Genomic DNA, 15,878 nt, shown 5'->3' with positions numbered 1-15,878 from the left:
CTTCAAATGGAGAATTCAGTATATGAATATAAAAGGAAAGGAAAATAAAAGCAAAAAGGACAGCCAACTTGTATGTTTATCTGCAGTGGAGAAAATCTCTTCTTCCAAAAATTAGAATAAATCATAAAATGTCAGGAAAATGGCAGGTCCACTGCCCTGAGATGATAGGGATAATGTCTTTGGCTCTTCCAGCTTCTGCATTTTCTGGACTTTTATTGGAAAATACACTTAAAATTCACTGAGCTATGTGGCAAGCTACCTTTCCTTATTACTCCTTTTTAGTGTTGAGGATTGCCAGACTGTAATGTAACACACATGTTTCCTGCAGACAGCCTTTTCTCCTGCCCCAAAACAAGTTTGAACCTCACAATACTCAAAAATAATGAGCAGTGATTTCTAAAATAAATGGCATCAATTTTCTTCTCTTAAAATCAGTGAAAATGTGCTCCTATCATACCCATAGACATTTCAGGACCTAGTATGCACTGGGTTCTTACTGTATCTTGAAATGAAGACTTTGCATAGGTCAAATGTTTCCTTTAAGAATTCTAGAGAGCTCCATGTACCTCTCTAAGGCAATCAGCTGAGGACCTCTGAGTACCAGGCTGCATTTTCCAGCTATACAATATGAACAGACTTCATGATGCACTTCAAGTTGCTTGACCAGTTTCACCACAGCTGTTTGATTATAATGAATGTGTTATGCCCCATGATGAAAATATGTCCATTTAAAAAGAGTTGCCCTGGCTTTAAATGGCTCCAATGGGCTCACTACAAGTCCAGGAAGATATATAGGATCATTCAGAATGAAATGGAGTTTACAGTAATGTCAATGACAAACAGATCTAAAACAATGAACCTGACAAATGGTAAGTACTAAGGAGACATTTAGACATTTGGATCTGTACTTTAGTAACCATAGATAACAATTTTAAAGGGACAAAAAATATTTCCCTTTGGGAGAGGATGAATTTATTTTATTTAACTTAATCATGGGATTTGGCTTCTTTTTTTTGAGAGTTTCAAGGGTTCTCTGAAATTGGTCAGGGATCACTTGGCCACATTAATATCCATATATGGATATTACTGGCTGTGATAATAACTATCATGCATTGAGCATATACTGTGTGCAAGAAACTGGACAATATCTTTAAACATAGTATGTTCAGCCCCTCGGAGCAACTCCATAAGACTGAGGCATTAACTAACTGTCCCAAGGCCATATGCTGTAAGCAGTACACTTTCTCAGAACCAGGTTGACCTGCACCTCCAGTGATCTTTCTAAGGCAGAAAGATTCCACATTAGGCCACAGCAATGAAAACTATCAGGAATTATATTCCCAGGTTGTGAAATGTGGGAACAAAACAGGCAATGTCAGAAATAAGTGAGTAAATGAAAAAAGGGCTTTGGATCCAACATATATGCTACACTCAATCCTTTCTCATCCAAATTTTCTGGCATGCAAAGCTGGCATGTTTGAGCTAGAGAAAGATGAGCTGAACTAATGGATAATTGCTACTTTATGGATGGCAATTAGAATTATGCAGATCTCAGCAATTTCTTCTCATCTTTGCAACTCAAAATACAAACAATATACAGTCAAGAAATTTTGGAGTGACTGTTACATTGACCTAGTTAAGACATTTATTATACAGAAGTAATACAACCAAGGAATTGCTGGAACTAGTAGGGACACTGGAGATTCTCTAATACAATTCAATCTCTGCTTTCACAGAAGGGAAAACTGAAACTCAGAGAAGGTATGTGACTCATTATAGGGAATTTGTTTGAACACAACCAACAAAATAAAGCCAGTCTAAGGTATAGGAGCAATACATATAATGGCACAAAGCACAGAGTCAGGCATCAGGTGGACTTGGGATAGAACTCCAGAGCAGCTACTTATAGGATGTGGGCCCAGAGGAAAATATTTAACTTGAGGCTCAGTTTTCCCAACGATGAAATGGGAAGTTGCATTATATGTTCTATTAAATACTAGTAAAAGTGATAAAGCTACTGGCATTTTGAGGCACTCAATAAATGATACATATAATCTAGATAGATAACTCTTTTTTACAATGATAATAATTACAATGGTATTTGTACTCTGGTAAATTCCTCTGGGCTTCTATCAAGTGTAAAATAGTAACAATCATACTGTCCTGTTTAGTGTTTCAGTAGCTAAAAGAAAGGTCTGCTTTCACAAGAAAACATTCCTGTTTCTTGAGGAATGTAAGATATTAGTTGGTAAAAGGTATGGTCTGCTCTTTCAACCTTCATGCATATATCAGAAGGAACACTCCTGGAGCCTTTGCTGAAACAGCAGCCCTTTAATGAGAAGCACCTTCTTAATTTTCACTTCTACAGCAAAATCCCAACCTTTCCTTAAAGGTAAAGGCCAGAGTTATGACACAATAAGACTTTATCATTTAGATACAATAAAATAAATGTCATAATAAATTTCCTGCTTTCAGTAAATTTTTGCTGAATATATCAAATACAAAATGACAGGAACAAAAAGTTTCATACCTTTTGTAACTGTTCAAAAATGTATGTCAGTGTCCTTGGGATAATGCCTCTGTCACTGTAACGCTCTGCACCCCCTGTGATAGTGAATGTCTTCCCGCTGCCTGTTTGCCCATATGCAAAGATAGTACCATTGTAACCTTCCAGGACACTGCAATAAAGAAATGACACACTTTTAATATATCAACATGGCTAACTGCATATGAATTAAATGGCTTGTATTCTAATAACAATCTTATTAAACACTATTAAAAACACTTTATAGAAATATCTATTAAAATTTATATATGTGAATATCTAGCTAGAATTTACGTTTTTAACTAGGAACAGCAGCACATCAATCCTGTTCTCTAAGAAAGGACGTGTAACGCAAATGGAGTTCAGTCATCTTAATTATATGCTTCGTCTTTTAGTAAACACTGGACCTGAATCAAAGAATATATTGAAAAAAAGTTCTGGGGAAATAACACCTGTAATTTGGCAAACTGTCAACCTGACACCTGGTACCTCACATGGTACAAACACTCACAATTGTAGTCACCTCCTAGAGCAGGAGGAACACACTCTGTTTGCCACCATATACCTTGTAATGTAATTCCCTACTTAATACTAAGCACCAGCTGAAAATCCTCTAGGAATTCCCCTCCTCTCTTTTCTTGGAATGACTTTTTGGTAGGAGATGCTAGTCGGTATATATTCTTCAGCCCTGCAGAGTGGCCCTTGATTTGATGGTGGTCTTAAGAACCCAAAGGCGGCCGGGCGCGGTGGCTCAAGCCTGTAATCCCAGCACTTTGGGAGGCCGAGACGGGCGGATCACGAGGTCAGAAGATCGAGACCATCCTGGCTAACACGGTGAAACCCCGTCTCTACTAAAAAATACAAAAAACTAGCCGGGCGAGGTGGCGGGCGCCTGTAGTCCCAGATACTCGGGAGGCTGAGGCAGGAGAATGGCGTAAACCCGGCAGGCGGAGCTTGCAGTGAGCTGAGAATGCGCCACTGCACTCCAGCCCGGGCGACAGAGCGAGACTCCGTCTCAAAAAAATAAAAAAAATAAAAAAAAAAAAGAACCCAAAGGCTGGATCTTCTCAGCCTTTGAAGAGCACCACCTATAATATAAGCTTTTAAAAATATGCATGAAATGATGTAGACTTTCAAAACTGTGTCTTTAATCTATGCTACATGGAACAGTAAACTTTTGTAGCTTTATGTTCGTTTTTTGATACAAGTGGCTCCTTGATCTCTGAGATGTTTTCATTAAACCAGCTATGATGACATCAGCTATTGGTCCCCATGTTGTGGGTGGATTTTTTGATAGATGGCTCCTCTGAGTTCACCCCTCACTGTTCATATTAGAATTCCTGCCCTATTACTTCTGTCAACATCCTATCTATAGTTCTATGTTTCATATGCTTTCATGCCTGTGTGTTGAGTGATCTATCACTATAAGGGCTTCTTAAAACACACAGTTTTGACTGGAGATTATTCTGAAGTGGTCATTTAAGTCCTGAGCACCTTATGCAACTATTAAACTAACAATATCTTCAGCAACAAGTCAATGCATCTTTTGCTGTGTAGGTAGGAAGTGTTATTGGTGCTTACAAATGTAATGGAGTTAGTACAGGGAATGCACAAGAAAGTATTATAACTGTGTGATTCAGTGTTCTGCTTTTGAGGAGTGTAATCATTCTTCTTTACGTATTTTTACATGGAGACAATACACTGTTGAAATTCTCAACTTTTAAGATGTTGGAACTATGACAAATTTAGATATATAATTAAAGAATCTTTTTCCTCAACAGAATTTGTTACCAATGAAATATCGATGTCCCATTAGCAATATCATTTGGATATCTATTTCTTGGCCATAAATGCTCTAGGTATATGAAGTCTAAAATTTTAAATATCTAACTTTAAACATTTTATTGATTTTTGATAGAAAGAATAGATGTAAAATATACTAGGCATTATCTGTCTTGAAAAACAAAAAATACAGAGCACAAATTAATATTTTCATTTTGATATAGATATAGGTTATGAAAAGTGAGTAGGTAGTACACTACGTTGGCATCTACTAATTGTTATGTCTACATTTTTATGCTAAAATCTTCTTTCTCACTGCCAGTTGTCCTAGTATGTCTGTCTCTAATATGTGCCCTCCCACCCCCATCTACTGTGGGATGGAAAACCAGATGGCATAGCTTCATAGAACACTGTAAAATAAAAAGGGTAAGGCTCGACCTATGTATACTCCCATGGCTATTTATTTATTACATTGCTACAATTAAACATTAATAAGGAAATGTAATCAGGCAAAATTTGTCTCCAGTCCCTTCTGCAGAGCCTCCATTCCAACTCAATCTTGTAACCACTCTTCAGTGGACACTAGGCCTTTTCATGTGCTTCTGGTCTCATCTGTCCTAAGGAAAAATACTAGTTAAAAATAAAGAAAGAGAAATAGTGGTGTAATGATCTTTGAAAATCCATTACTCCACAAGAACAATAATACCAGTGGCAAAAGTTGTCAAAATCAACTTTTTCAGAACTCTGGAAAGTATTCAAAGACTCACACCAATCCATGAAGTGTTTATGTAAGACAAACAGCTAAACTCAGTAGGAACCATGCGCTTTGTGGTATTTTAACTTGAACATTCCCAGCACCTCTCCCTAGCTCCATGGTAGCCTTGAAAAACAACAGCCTTGAAACATTGGAGCTGTGAAATCCAGCAGCCTAGCAACCACTATAGGGGGCAGTATGGATTTGGGGCTCCTCAAAATGCCGCATCCTCAAAGAGCTGCCACTCTCTGACCCGTCTGGGAGCTCTCTAGAAAAGCTCCACTCACAGTACTTGTCTTTGTTAGACCTGATTCAGAGTTCACTTAGTGTGAGCATCCCTGTCCTCGGGGTATTTGTTGAAAAAAAATCAGTGGCAAGTGTTTAACATCCCAGCTGGCAAAGCTGCAATACCAGTGAGGTAAACAAGAACGTAACCAAAAACTTAGAAAAATCTGTGAAATAAGATGTGCATAAGGGGTTTCAAAAAACTCTGATGTATTCCTGGGAGTCAGGAAGGCCACACACATGTTCAGGACTATATGTATGCCCAGAAAAGACCCGAGAAGGGCATTAGAACTCATCCCTGGCTGGCCTTGAGACTGCACAAACAGGAAGTGAGAAGAAAGACAGTGTTACAAACTTCCTCAGCATTGAAGGTGTGCCCCAACAAATATGTAGGGACCCTTGTATGTAGGCTGGGAGACCAAGGAGTTCAAGGAATTTAAGGAAATTTATTTCATTATCTTGTCTAAATATACTGGCTAGTTTGTTCAGACGATAAATTTGCTCAGTTTTTGTTTATCTTGGAATGCCTTAATTTCTTCTTCATTCTTGAGAATAATATTGCCAGATATAGAATTCTCTATTTGCACATGACATAATCTTGTATATAGAAAATCCTAAGGAATTTACTATAAAATTATGAGAAGAAACAAGTTCAGCAAGGTTGTACGATACAAGTGTGAACACTGTGCAGATAGCAATATTCCCTAAACTGATCTACATTTATGCAATTTCTATCAAAATTCAAGCTGGTTTATTTGCAGAAATTGATAATATGCTTCTAAAATTTATATGGAAAGTTAAGGGACACAAAATAGCTAAAACAATCTTGAAAAGAAAGAACAAAGGTAGATGACTCACACGTCCCTATTTCAAAACCTACTACAAAGCTAGAATAATTAAGACAGAGAGATACTGGCACAAGGCTATATATATGGATCAATAAAATAAAATTAAGAATCTAGAAATAGACCCTTATATTTATGATCAGTTGATTTTCAACAAGGGTGCCAACACTATTCAATGGAGGAAAGAATGGTCTTTTTAACAAATGATCCCTGGACAACTGGATATCCACATGCAAAAGAATAAAGTTGGACCCCTACCTCAGACCATGTACAAAAATTAACTCAAAATGAATCACAGACCTAATGTAAGAGATAAAACTTAAAAGAAAATCTTGAAAGAAAACTTAGGAGTACATCTTCATGGCTAAATTAGGCAATGGTTTTTTAGATACGACATCAAAAGCACAAAGAGCCAAAGGAAAAAAATAAGCTGCACGTCATCAAAATTAAAAACTTTTGTGCTTCAATCAAGTAAGTGAAAAGACAACACAATGGAGATAATGTATGCAAATCATATCTATGTGGCAAGGGACTTGTCATCATATCCATAATCCATAACATACAAAGAAATCCTACAACTCAGACAACTCAATAATAAGAAGACAAACAATCTAATTAAAAAGTGGGCAACAGATTTGAATAGATGTTTCTCTAAAAAGAAATGCAAACGGCCAATAGCATATGAAAAGATGCTCAACATCATTAGTCATTAGGGAAATGCAAATCAAAATTACAATAAGATGCAATTTCACACTCACTAGCATGGCTAAAACAAAAAAAAAGAGACAATGAGAAGTGCTGGTGACAATGTGGACAAATTGGAACCTTCATACGTTGTTGCTGGAAATGTAAAATGGTACAGCTTCTTCGGAAAACAGTCTTACAGTTCCTCAAAATGTAAACCTAGTATTGCCATATGACCCAGCTAGGTATATACCCAGCAGTATTAAAAACATGTGTCCACACAAAAACTTGTAGTGAATGTTCACAACAGCATTATTCATTATTTAGCCAAAAAGTGGAAACACCACAAAGTGACCGTCAACTGATGAGTGGATAAACAAGATGTACTATATCCATTCCATCGGATATTATTTGGCAAGGAGAAGGCAGTACTGATACATGCTACAATAAGGATAAAACTTGAAAACACATTAAATTTTAAAAAGCCAATCCAAAAAAGGCCATATATTGTGATTCTATTTCTAGAAAATGTTTAGGATAAGAAAATCCCATAGACATAGAAAGTAGGTTAGTGTTTGACAGGGGCTAGAAGAAAGGGAAAATGGAGAGTGACTGCTAATGGGTATGGTACAGAGCTTCTTTTTGGGGGTAATTAAAATGTTTTAAAATTAAATAATGGTGATTGATGGTTGCACATTTGTACTAAAAATAACTAAATTGCATATTTTAAAGAGTAAATGTTTTAGTATTTGAATTACATCTCAACAAAGCTGTTGTAACAATAAAATAGTAAAGAAGAGTCTATACTCACTTGTTAATAACCATATGTGTATACTATCTTTTCAGTAGTATTTTTAAAAGACAGAGAGAATGGTAATTAATAAAAGGAATGAAAAGCTAATGATACATTTCAGCAATGAAGAGTGAGATGAACATTTTTGTTCAGAAGTATTTCTGAACTTCCTAAAATCAACAATGCAGGCTACTGCGTAATCCATCTTAGCTAGAGACAGTCCTGATATGTAAATAAATCAACCCTTTATAAACCCAGAGTTTGATGATCAGAGGAAATTTCTATTGTAGAAATTCTCTCCTTCCATTTGCAAAATGCACTTTTCCTAGAAGTTTAAATTATAAAGCTAAGATAGTTTGTCATTTCTTATCTTTTAATATTTGCATGAATAAAACAAAAATAAAGCCTCAACCCTTTTGGAGATTATAAACTGAAGTGTTACTCCAGACACAACACATTTACATGCTAGAAAAAAATACAAGTCATCTTAAAGTTTAGTTTTTCCATTTTTATTACTCTTTGTTTAACTAGGCTCCAAGTAGAATACTGTCTGGAGGATCTGCACAAAGTGAGACTTCATTTTGTTTACCTCCAGATGCAAAGGCTTTAAGAATCCCAAGATACAATGTCTAAATGAAAGTAATCAACAACAAATCATTATTGTAGTAATAATTTAGTTCACTAAACCAAAAAACAAGACATAAATTATAGTCCCTCAAAGAGACAGCATAGTTGAAAAAACAAACAAAAAAAGAAACAAAATATAGTAATAGGACCATGGATTTTATAATTGATGTCAGCAGAGGTCTTCTAACTACATTTTGTCCACCCCAAGAATTCCCTCCAAGGTATTTCTGAAAAACAGTGACACAAACTATTCTTAGACAGGACCAGGTTGGACTTAGAGAACTGGGTAGGGCTGATTTCATTTTTGAGAGGGGAGGGACAGGTGAAGCAGCACCTTAAAAGTTGACCATGAGTCAAAAGTCAAAAAGTAAATTAAGATAGACCTGTCCTGCAAAGAGAAGGTTTAATCGGATTGGCAATGGCTTAGGGGAAGGGGGTGGAGGTATGGTGTCAATTTCACTCTTCTTGCAATGCTACTCTGACTTAGCTTAGTACTGGATTACAAGCACAGTGGAACACTCAGGGTAGAAGACACAGAATCTATGTTTTTTTTTGTTTTTTTTTTTGAGACAGAGTCTCCCTCTGTCACCCAGGTTGGAGTGCAATGGCACGATCTCGGCTCACTGCAACCTCTGCCTCCCGGGTTCAAGTGATTCTCCTGCCTCAGTTTCCTGAGTAGCTGGGATTACACGCACCTGCCATTATGCCCAGCTAATTTTGGTATTTTTGTAGAGACAGGGTTTCACCATGTTGGCCAGGCTGGTCTTGAAATCCTGACCTCAGGTGATCCACCTACCTCAACCTCTCAAAGTGCTGGGATTACAGGCATGAGCCACTGTGCCTGGCTAATGTTTTTAAACTTTTTTTCTTTTTCTTTTTTTGAGATAGAGTCTTACTCTGTCCACTAGGCTGGAGTGCAGTGCCACGATCTTGGTTCACTGCAAACTCCGCCTCCCGGGTTCAAGCGATTCTCCTGCCTCAGCCTCCCAAATAGCTGGGACTACAGGCAACTGCTACCACGCCCAGCTAATTTTTGTAATTTTAGTAGAGACGGCGGGGCGGGGGCGCCTCACTGGCCAGGCTGGTCTCGAACTCCTGACCTCAGGTGATCCACCCACCTCAGCCTCCCAAAGTGTTGGGATTACAGGCGTGAGCCACCATGCCCAACCAAGGGCCCAGATTTTCATATCACTCCCTTCAATTCTTCTTTGAGCTAAACCAGTTAGGTGAGACAAGAAATCCTCTCTGCTTTGAGTTGGAATTCAGTTATATGCAACCAAGAGAATCATAATTATTGCAAAGTTTCCAGAGCGATCTGAAAGATACCTCTTAGTCCTTGATTTAGAGCAAGGATCTCAAGTTGGCCATAAAACTTGCCTACAGAAATGTTTAAACTTAACTAAATTTGAATACCTTTTTGTGAGACATGTTCTTCAGTTTGCCATGGTCCCCAACATTCCCTAACAGCTTAGAATCAACTGCTTCCTAAAGGTATGTTACTTGCCTAGACTTGAAAGCAGGGCTGCATCACTGCATAATCACCGTGCAGTCCATGTGAATGCCAGTGCCCCCTCACCTTTGTGCAGTGCCTAGCCATTTGTGTAGGCTACTGTGAAGCGCGCCCCCTGGAGGTGTACAACATAGAAGTCCTGCGTAAAGGCATCTGAGTTTAGTTCCCCTAGTTTAGATACTGTCCCTTCTAAAAGCATGTTTTGGCCCAAGGCTGTGGCTTATGCCTGTAATTCTAGCACAGGAGGCAGATGGATTGCCTGAGCCCAGGAGTTTGAGATCAGCCTGGGCAACATAGCAAGACCCTGTCTCTACCAAAAAAAAAAAAAAAAATTAATTGGGTGTGTGGCGTGCTCCTGGAGTCCTAGTTACTCGAGAGGCTAAGGTGGGAGGATCACTTGATCCCAGGACTTCAAGGTTACTGTGAAGTAATCTTGATTACTTGATTAACCTTGACTGGGTGACAAGAAGACCATGTCTTTACTTATAAATAAATAAGTAAAATAAAATGTCATAAAAATAAAAATAAAATACAATAAAAGCATGTTCTGGCAAGATCATTCTAAGATCTTTTACAGCTTCACTTCTATGATATATTGATCTGATTGTAAATCCTGATAGAGAAATAAAGTAGGTTACATGGCTAGTCTTCGTCAACCTAAACCAAATCATCAATCATTTTGGAAAGGAATATCCAAGGCCAAGAATATCTAGATTAGAAACAGTTACCCTATACAACCAAAATTTTTGTGTGTGTGAGAAAAATGAAACTGCAAACATGGATTAACTGGTAATTTATACATCTGTGGGCATACTGGCTATTAAACTATAGTCACAAAGAAAGAGACCCACAGGCAAAATATAGCTGGCAGAGCATTTGTTTGGCCAACGCTGTCTTTTTTAAAAAAATCAATCTGCGTGGTCTTAGTCCCCAGGATCTGTGCTCCCCAATTTAAGCACAGATACCACCACTCCATCTGGCCCTCACTAGTTTACTTCAGATTAATTATTTGCCTTCCATGGAATGTTGAGTTTTGCAAATGCTGCTATAAAGTGACTCAGATAAATGCTAAGAGTAACACTCCGATTTAAAAAAAAGAAAGAAAGAAAGAAAAGAAATCAATAAAAAACTAAACTAAATATCAGCATCTTCCAGGTTTTGAAATGTCATAAGCAATCCCCTCACACCATTACCCACCTAAGAAACCAAATGGGTATCCCACCCATCATTGTTCACATTTCATGTGTGATAGGAAAACAAGAATGTTGGGTGCTTTCTTCTAAAACAGTCACTTTGGCACAATCAGGACTCCCACTCTTGGATGTGTCACTAAAACAGGATCAGCAGCTGCCTGTCTTGAATGATTTGCAAATTCTCCTCCTTGGATACAGGGGCTAAGGAAGGGGATCTCTTGAGATCCTTCCCAGTTCTATGATTCTCAGGGCTTTGTTCACAGTCTTGTTCCAATTACTTCAAACCAAACTTTGCAAGAAGCAAACACATCACGGGGCACCTAATTCAAACAGCCTCTCTTAAAGGATCTTCGAGGTCTTAAGGACACTAGACAGCTTCACATCCATAAGTTCATGGACCAAATCCAGGCCAGAGTGCTGTCTAAATGAGGCTGTATATTATTTCCCAAGTTTCTGAAGAAACCATTTTATGTTAGTATTAATAATAAGCAGCTTAAATCTGGTAAAAGAACAGAAATGCATGAAACTTTAATAGAAGAAAATGACCCCTTCTGAACACAATCGAGTTCTAAATGTTTCAGTCTGAAGTCCAGCATACAGGATTGAAAAGTGATGGCTATGTTTTTATCTTATTTACATTATAAAAAAGTATATATTTACATTATATTATACATTATTTTATCTGATTTACATTATCTTATTACATAATTTATAATTACATTATTAAAAATGCATTTACTGAAGCATTTCTGACAAATATTTTTCCTATGATCCTTCAGAATAAACACTTAGATTAATTAAATATATAATCATTTTCAGATGACCATCTAAGGAGGCAACTAAAATGAAACCACAAAGTTTTATACAACAATGTGGGGGAAATTCATTGTCTATAGAAGTTTATTAGGACAGAATCTTGCATAAAAGCTGAACTGGTTACTTTGGGTTTCTTTTATAGGGATACAAAAGAAAATAGAAAATGCTTTTTCCTAAAATCCTAACACTGAGTTCTCTGTCAGTAAATTGATCAATCACATTTCTCAAGCATTCATAATATTATATGAGAAGCCTGGTACTGTGTCCTTTGTGAATTTATGGGGGAAAAAAAAAAGCTTCTTCTCAAGAAATGTGCAGTGCAAGGTAAAGTAAGACAACCACCAAGATAAGCATCTTGAAATATCTGAGCATGTGCACATATTCAACTGTATAACCTTCTAATTAACATATCAATCTATAATTTTTAAAAACCCAAAGGGCTGATTTATAAATGTGTCTGGAGAGAGAGAACGCATTTAAACAAAGTCCTCCAAAGTCCTCTACAAAAATTTATAATTAGAGAGGCCAAGTGAGAAAACTGTGTTTTCCTAGAGACTCCATCCTTTTCCTTGCCAACTGTGAATCGAGCTTCTGGGTCCTCTAGCCATCTGAGTAGGTGGAAACAGAGATCTGAGAATCTAGGCGAAGAAGTAGGGGAGACAGGCATAGAAATGAAAAGACAAAGGACCTATCTTCAGGGGAGGATTAGCCTGAAGAGTTTGGAGGAGAATGGAAAGCAGAAAGTTGAGCACTGCAGGATGGCGGGGGAGGGTAGCAGGTGGCTGCCGTCAGTGTGGTGGGTGCTGAGAGAAGCAGCGATGGAGGAGAATGCACTCCCCTAACTCCTGCAATTCCTGAGAGCCCACATACAATCTGACCTTTGAGTACTTCCAAAAGTAACACTGTATACTGACTGGACCACATGGAGCTCTAGTTTAGATTTAAGTTATGAGCCTTTTTCTCCATACTTCTAGTCTCAAGATTACTTGCCATATAAGACCTTTTTATTTCACTTCAATTTTGTGTAAAATGGAAGACATTTTGCATATTTTTGGGAAAATTCAAACACACTTTGATTTCAATGGATAATAATTAAGGAGGAAAATTGCCCTTTGGCATAGAAAGATAAATAAAAATACATCTCATGAAGGTGCTAATAATCATCATGGCTTTATTTGCATCATGGATACACAATGATCTAATGAGATTTAGGAGCCAGAGTTTGAAGCAGAAAGATGTGGACTGACTGCGATCACTCATAAAGGAATCAGGAAAAAGGAACAGAAAAGACTTTTCAGCTAAGTAATGCCAACCTACTCTGCAGGCCATGGAGAACTACAGCCTATGGAACTATGGCCTGTGAACTAGAGGGGCATGACAGTGGAGATGATGAAACAGTCTTGGCTGGGCAAAAATCACATGAGGAATCTTCTAGGGGCACACTATGAGGAGAGATATGGAGAAAATAGGAGGGAATAGTGTTCACAAAATTCCATGAGATACATATCCTACTATTAGCTTATGGGTAGTAGATACAGCATCATCTTACTAAGTGCAATGAACAATACAGTCTCAATAAACTAAAAAATCTTTAGTCTTGCCAGGCTCGTATGTGTAATCCCAGCATTGTGAGAGGCTGAGGCAGGTGGATCACCTGAGGTCGGGAGTTCAAGACCAGCCTGATCAACATGGTGAAACCCCGTCTCTACTAAAAATACAAATTGGCTGGGCGTGGTGGCACATGCCTGTAATCCCAGCTACTCAGGAGGCTGAGGTAGGAGAATCGCTTGAACCTGGGAGGTGGAGGTTGCGGTGAGCTGAGATTGGACCATTGCACTCCAGCCTGGGCAACAAGAGTCAAACTCCATCTCAAAAAAAAAACCAAAAAAACAAAAAAAACCTTTAGTCTTAAAGCAGTCAATCGACATTTATATATTTAAATTTTTTTGTACCACTTCAAACTCAGTCTAATCAAAACTGAACTTACGATTTTTCTTTTATTTTAGACATATTCTTCCTCTTTTATTCTCTAGGTAATCTATTCTGAGACTTCTATTACCTCCCACTTTAGAGATGAGAACATTTAGCCTTCGAGAAGTTAATTATATCAAGGTCACACTTAGTAAGTGATAAGAGTAATACCCAAGTCTATTTGATTCCAAATACAATATTCTTTCTACTACCTAAGTTATAAAACAAACCTACCATCTTTTTATAAAGCTAATAATAATCAGGTATGTTCAGTAGAATAATATCCAGTTAAACAGTTGTCTCAAAGTTGCTCTCCACAGAAGTTCGTAGGAAAAACTAACTTAAAAGTCTTAGAGATTAAGTATACTGGCTTCATGTTTTTAAAATGTGAGGGCTAATCAGAATAAACAGATTAAGATCAGTATAACGGTTTAAGTTATATACAATTAAATTACATATTCCACTACTTTTCATCTGTTCTCATCTTAAAACCACACCTTTGTTGCTGACACAGCCTGTGGCGAGCATCTTACCGGTAGGAATGCAGTGCAGATTTACAATACTTTCCTCTGGAGTACCTTGATTTTCATCAATTACATAGCACAATCTTGCAAAGAACTGTTTTATAACACCACTCTCTAGGATGGTTAAAAACAGGAAAGAAAATTAACCACAACAAAAAATCTGTATCACCATTCAGAGAGAAGCAAAGGATGTGATTTTATCATCAACATGTTTACAATAGGATTAAAAGAATAGAAAACAGAAAAGAATGACTAATCTTTGTAAGGTTTTCCTCCTAAAGGCAGATATGAAAGGAGAAAGTACCAGAGACTTGGGGCACAGCCTCTAGGAAAGTCAGAAGATTCAGAGGAGAGGAAGAAAGAATGCAGATATTTTCCTCAATTTCCTTTGATGCCTGACATCTACAAACTCTTTTCAATTCCCCATTTGGAACCCAAGGACCAAAAAGGGATTGCAACTTGTAATGAGTGACTAAATATATTTTACACAAAATGTAAGGTCAAGCTGCTGGAAGGCTCTTAAAATCTAAAGGAGAGGGAAAGGGCAGACGTGCTCTCCACCACTTCTCCCTAACTTCAGTTAGCTGACTGTTAAAGAGGAACAACAGAGGACTTTGTGAGGCTGAAAAAAACCCAGCTCTGTAGGATGCCGGTGGGGGGTGGTTTCATAGACTTCTCTGGGCAGAAAGCTGGGAATGTGGTTCTCTGAAGGCACAGGAAACAGAATAACTCTTGAGTATAGAGCAGAATATACCAGAACTAAGAAGGCAAGCCACTGAAAGCAGTTTCCCGTGTCCTTTTAAACAGTAGAAATTGGTTCATTGGTATGGCCCATTATTAGGACCTTGTTGTTTTCAGCACAGCACTACAGGATGTAGGGGCATATGCAATGGCATTAACAAGCTACTCTTTATAAAGATGACAAGAGGAAAGAGTCCGATAGTAATGAGAGGCTAATAACATTTACTGTGATTGAGGTGAACAGGTGGGGAAGACAGTCAGTCATATTTACTGGTATCTACAGTGAGGAGGACAAGACACCAGAGTGGTGGGGGACAAACTGTTACTTTGAAGATAAAATGGAGGTCATCATAAAGCAAATTCCCCAGCTCCTCTCTCCACTCTCAGCCTCCATCCCCACAAACAGAAGCTTATCTCTCTTAGTCTCATCTATTCCTCTTCCTTTCTGGTCCTAGAGATTGGCTGTCCTCCTTTCTGCTGCTCTGTTCTTACTGAATTCTAGATTTAACCCATTCTTTCCTATCTCTCAGGGACCTTTCTCCATCAATTAACTCCTCTCCTGTATTTTCTACTTCTCCCTTTATATTAATTGCTCCTCCTTAGAAAATAAACAGGCTCAAGTTTCTCCCATTACTGAAAATACCTTTACTTATTTTTGATGATACCAATAATTCATAAATGCCTGAATACATGCTTGTTAAAAATATTTGCATTTAAAGTCTCCTTTGAATATAATTCCCCTCCTCATTCTCCAACTTTCACCATAGTTATCACTGTTAGTTATCCCTTTTGTATGCATACTTCCAGA

At 37.7% G+C, this 15,878-nt stretch overlaps 1 protein-coding gene across 3 annotated transcripts in view; it reads right to left on the bottom strand.

Annotated features, from left to right (window-relative positions):
- The window catches only part of KIF6 (kinesin family member 6), a 386,472-nt gene that overhangs the window by 290,613 nt on the left and 79,981 nt on the right, over positions 1 to 15,878 (bottom strand). For all 3 annotated transcript variants that reach the window (XM_011944312.1, XM_011944316.1, XM_011944305.1), the window contains exon 4: positions 2,531 to 2,678. In XM_011944312.1, the coding sequence (XP_011799702.1) occupies positions 2,531 to 2,678 (148 nt within the window). The remainder of the gene's footprint in view (positions 1 to 2,530; positions 2,679 to 15,878) is intronic.

The sequence above is a fragment of the Colobus angolensis genome, unplaced genomic scaffold (assembly GCF_000951035.1).
Source record: "Colobus angolensis palliatus isolate OR3802 unplaced genomic scaffold, Cang.pa_1.0 Scaffold105, whole genome shotgun sequence".
Taxonomy (NCBI): domain Eukaryota; kingdom Metazoa; phylum Chordata; class Mammalia; order Primates; family Cercopithecidae; genus Colobus; species Colobus angolensis.
Note: the sequence above shows the minus strand (reverse complement) of the source record. Positions and strands in the feature narration are given on the sequence as shown.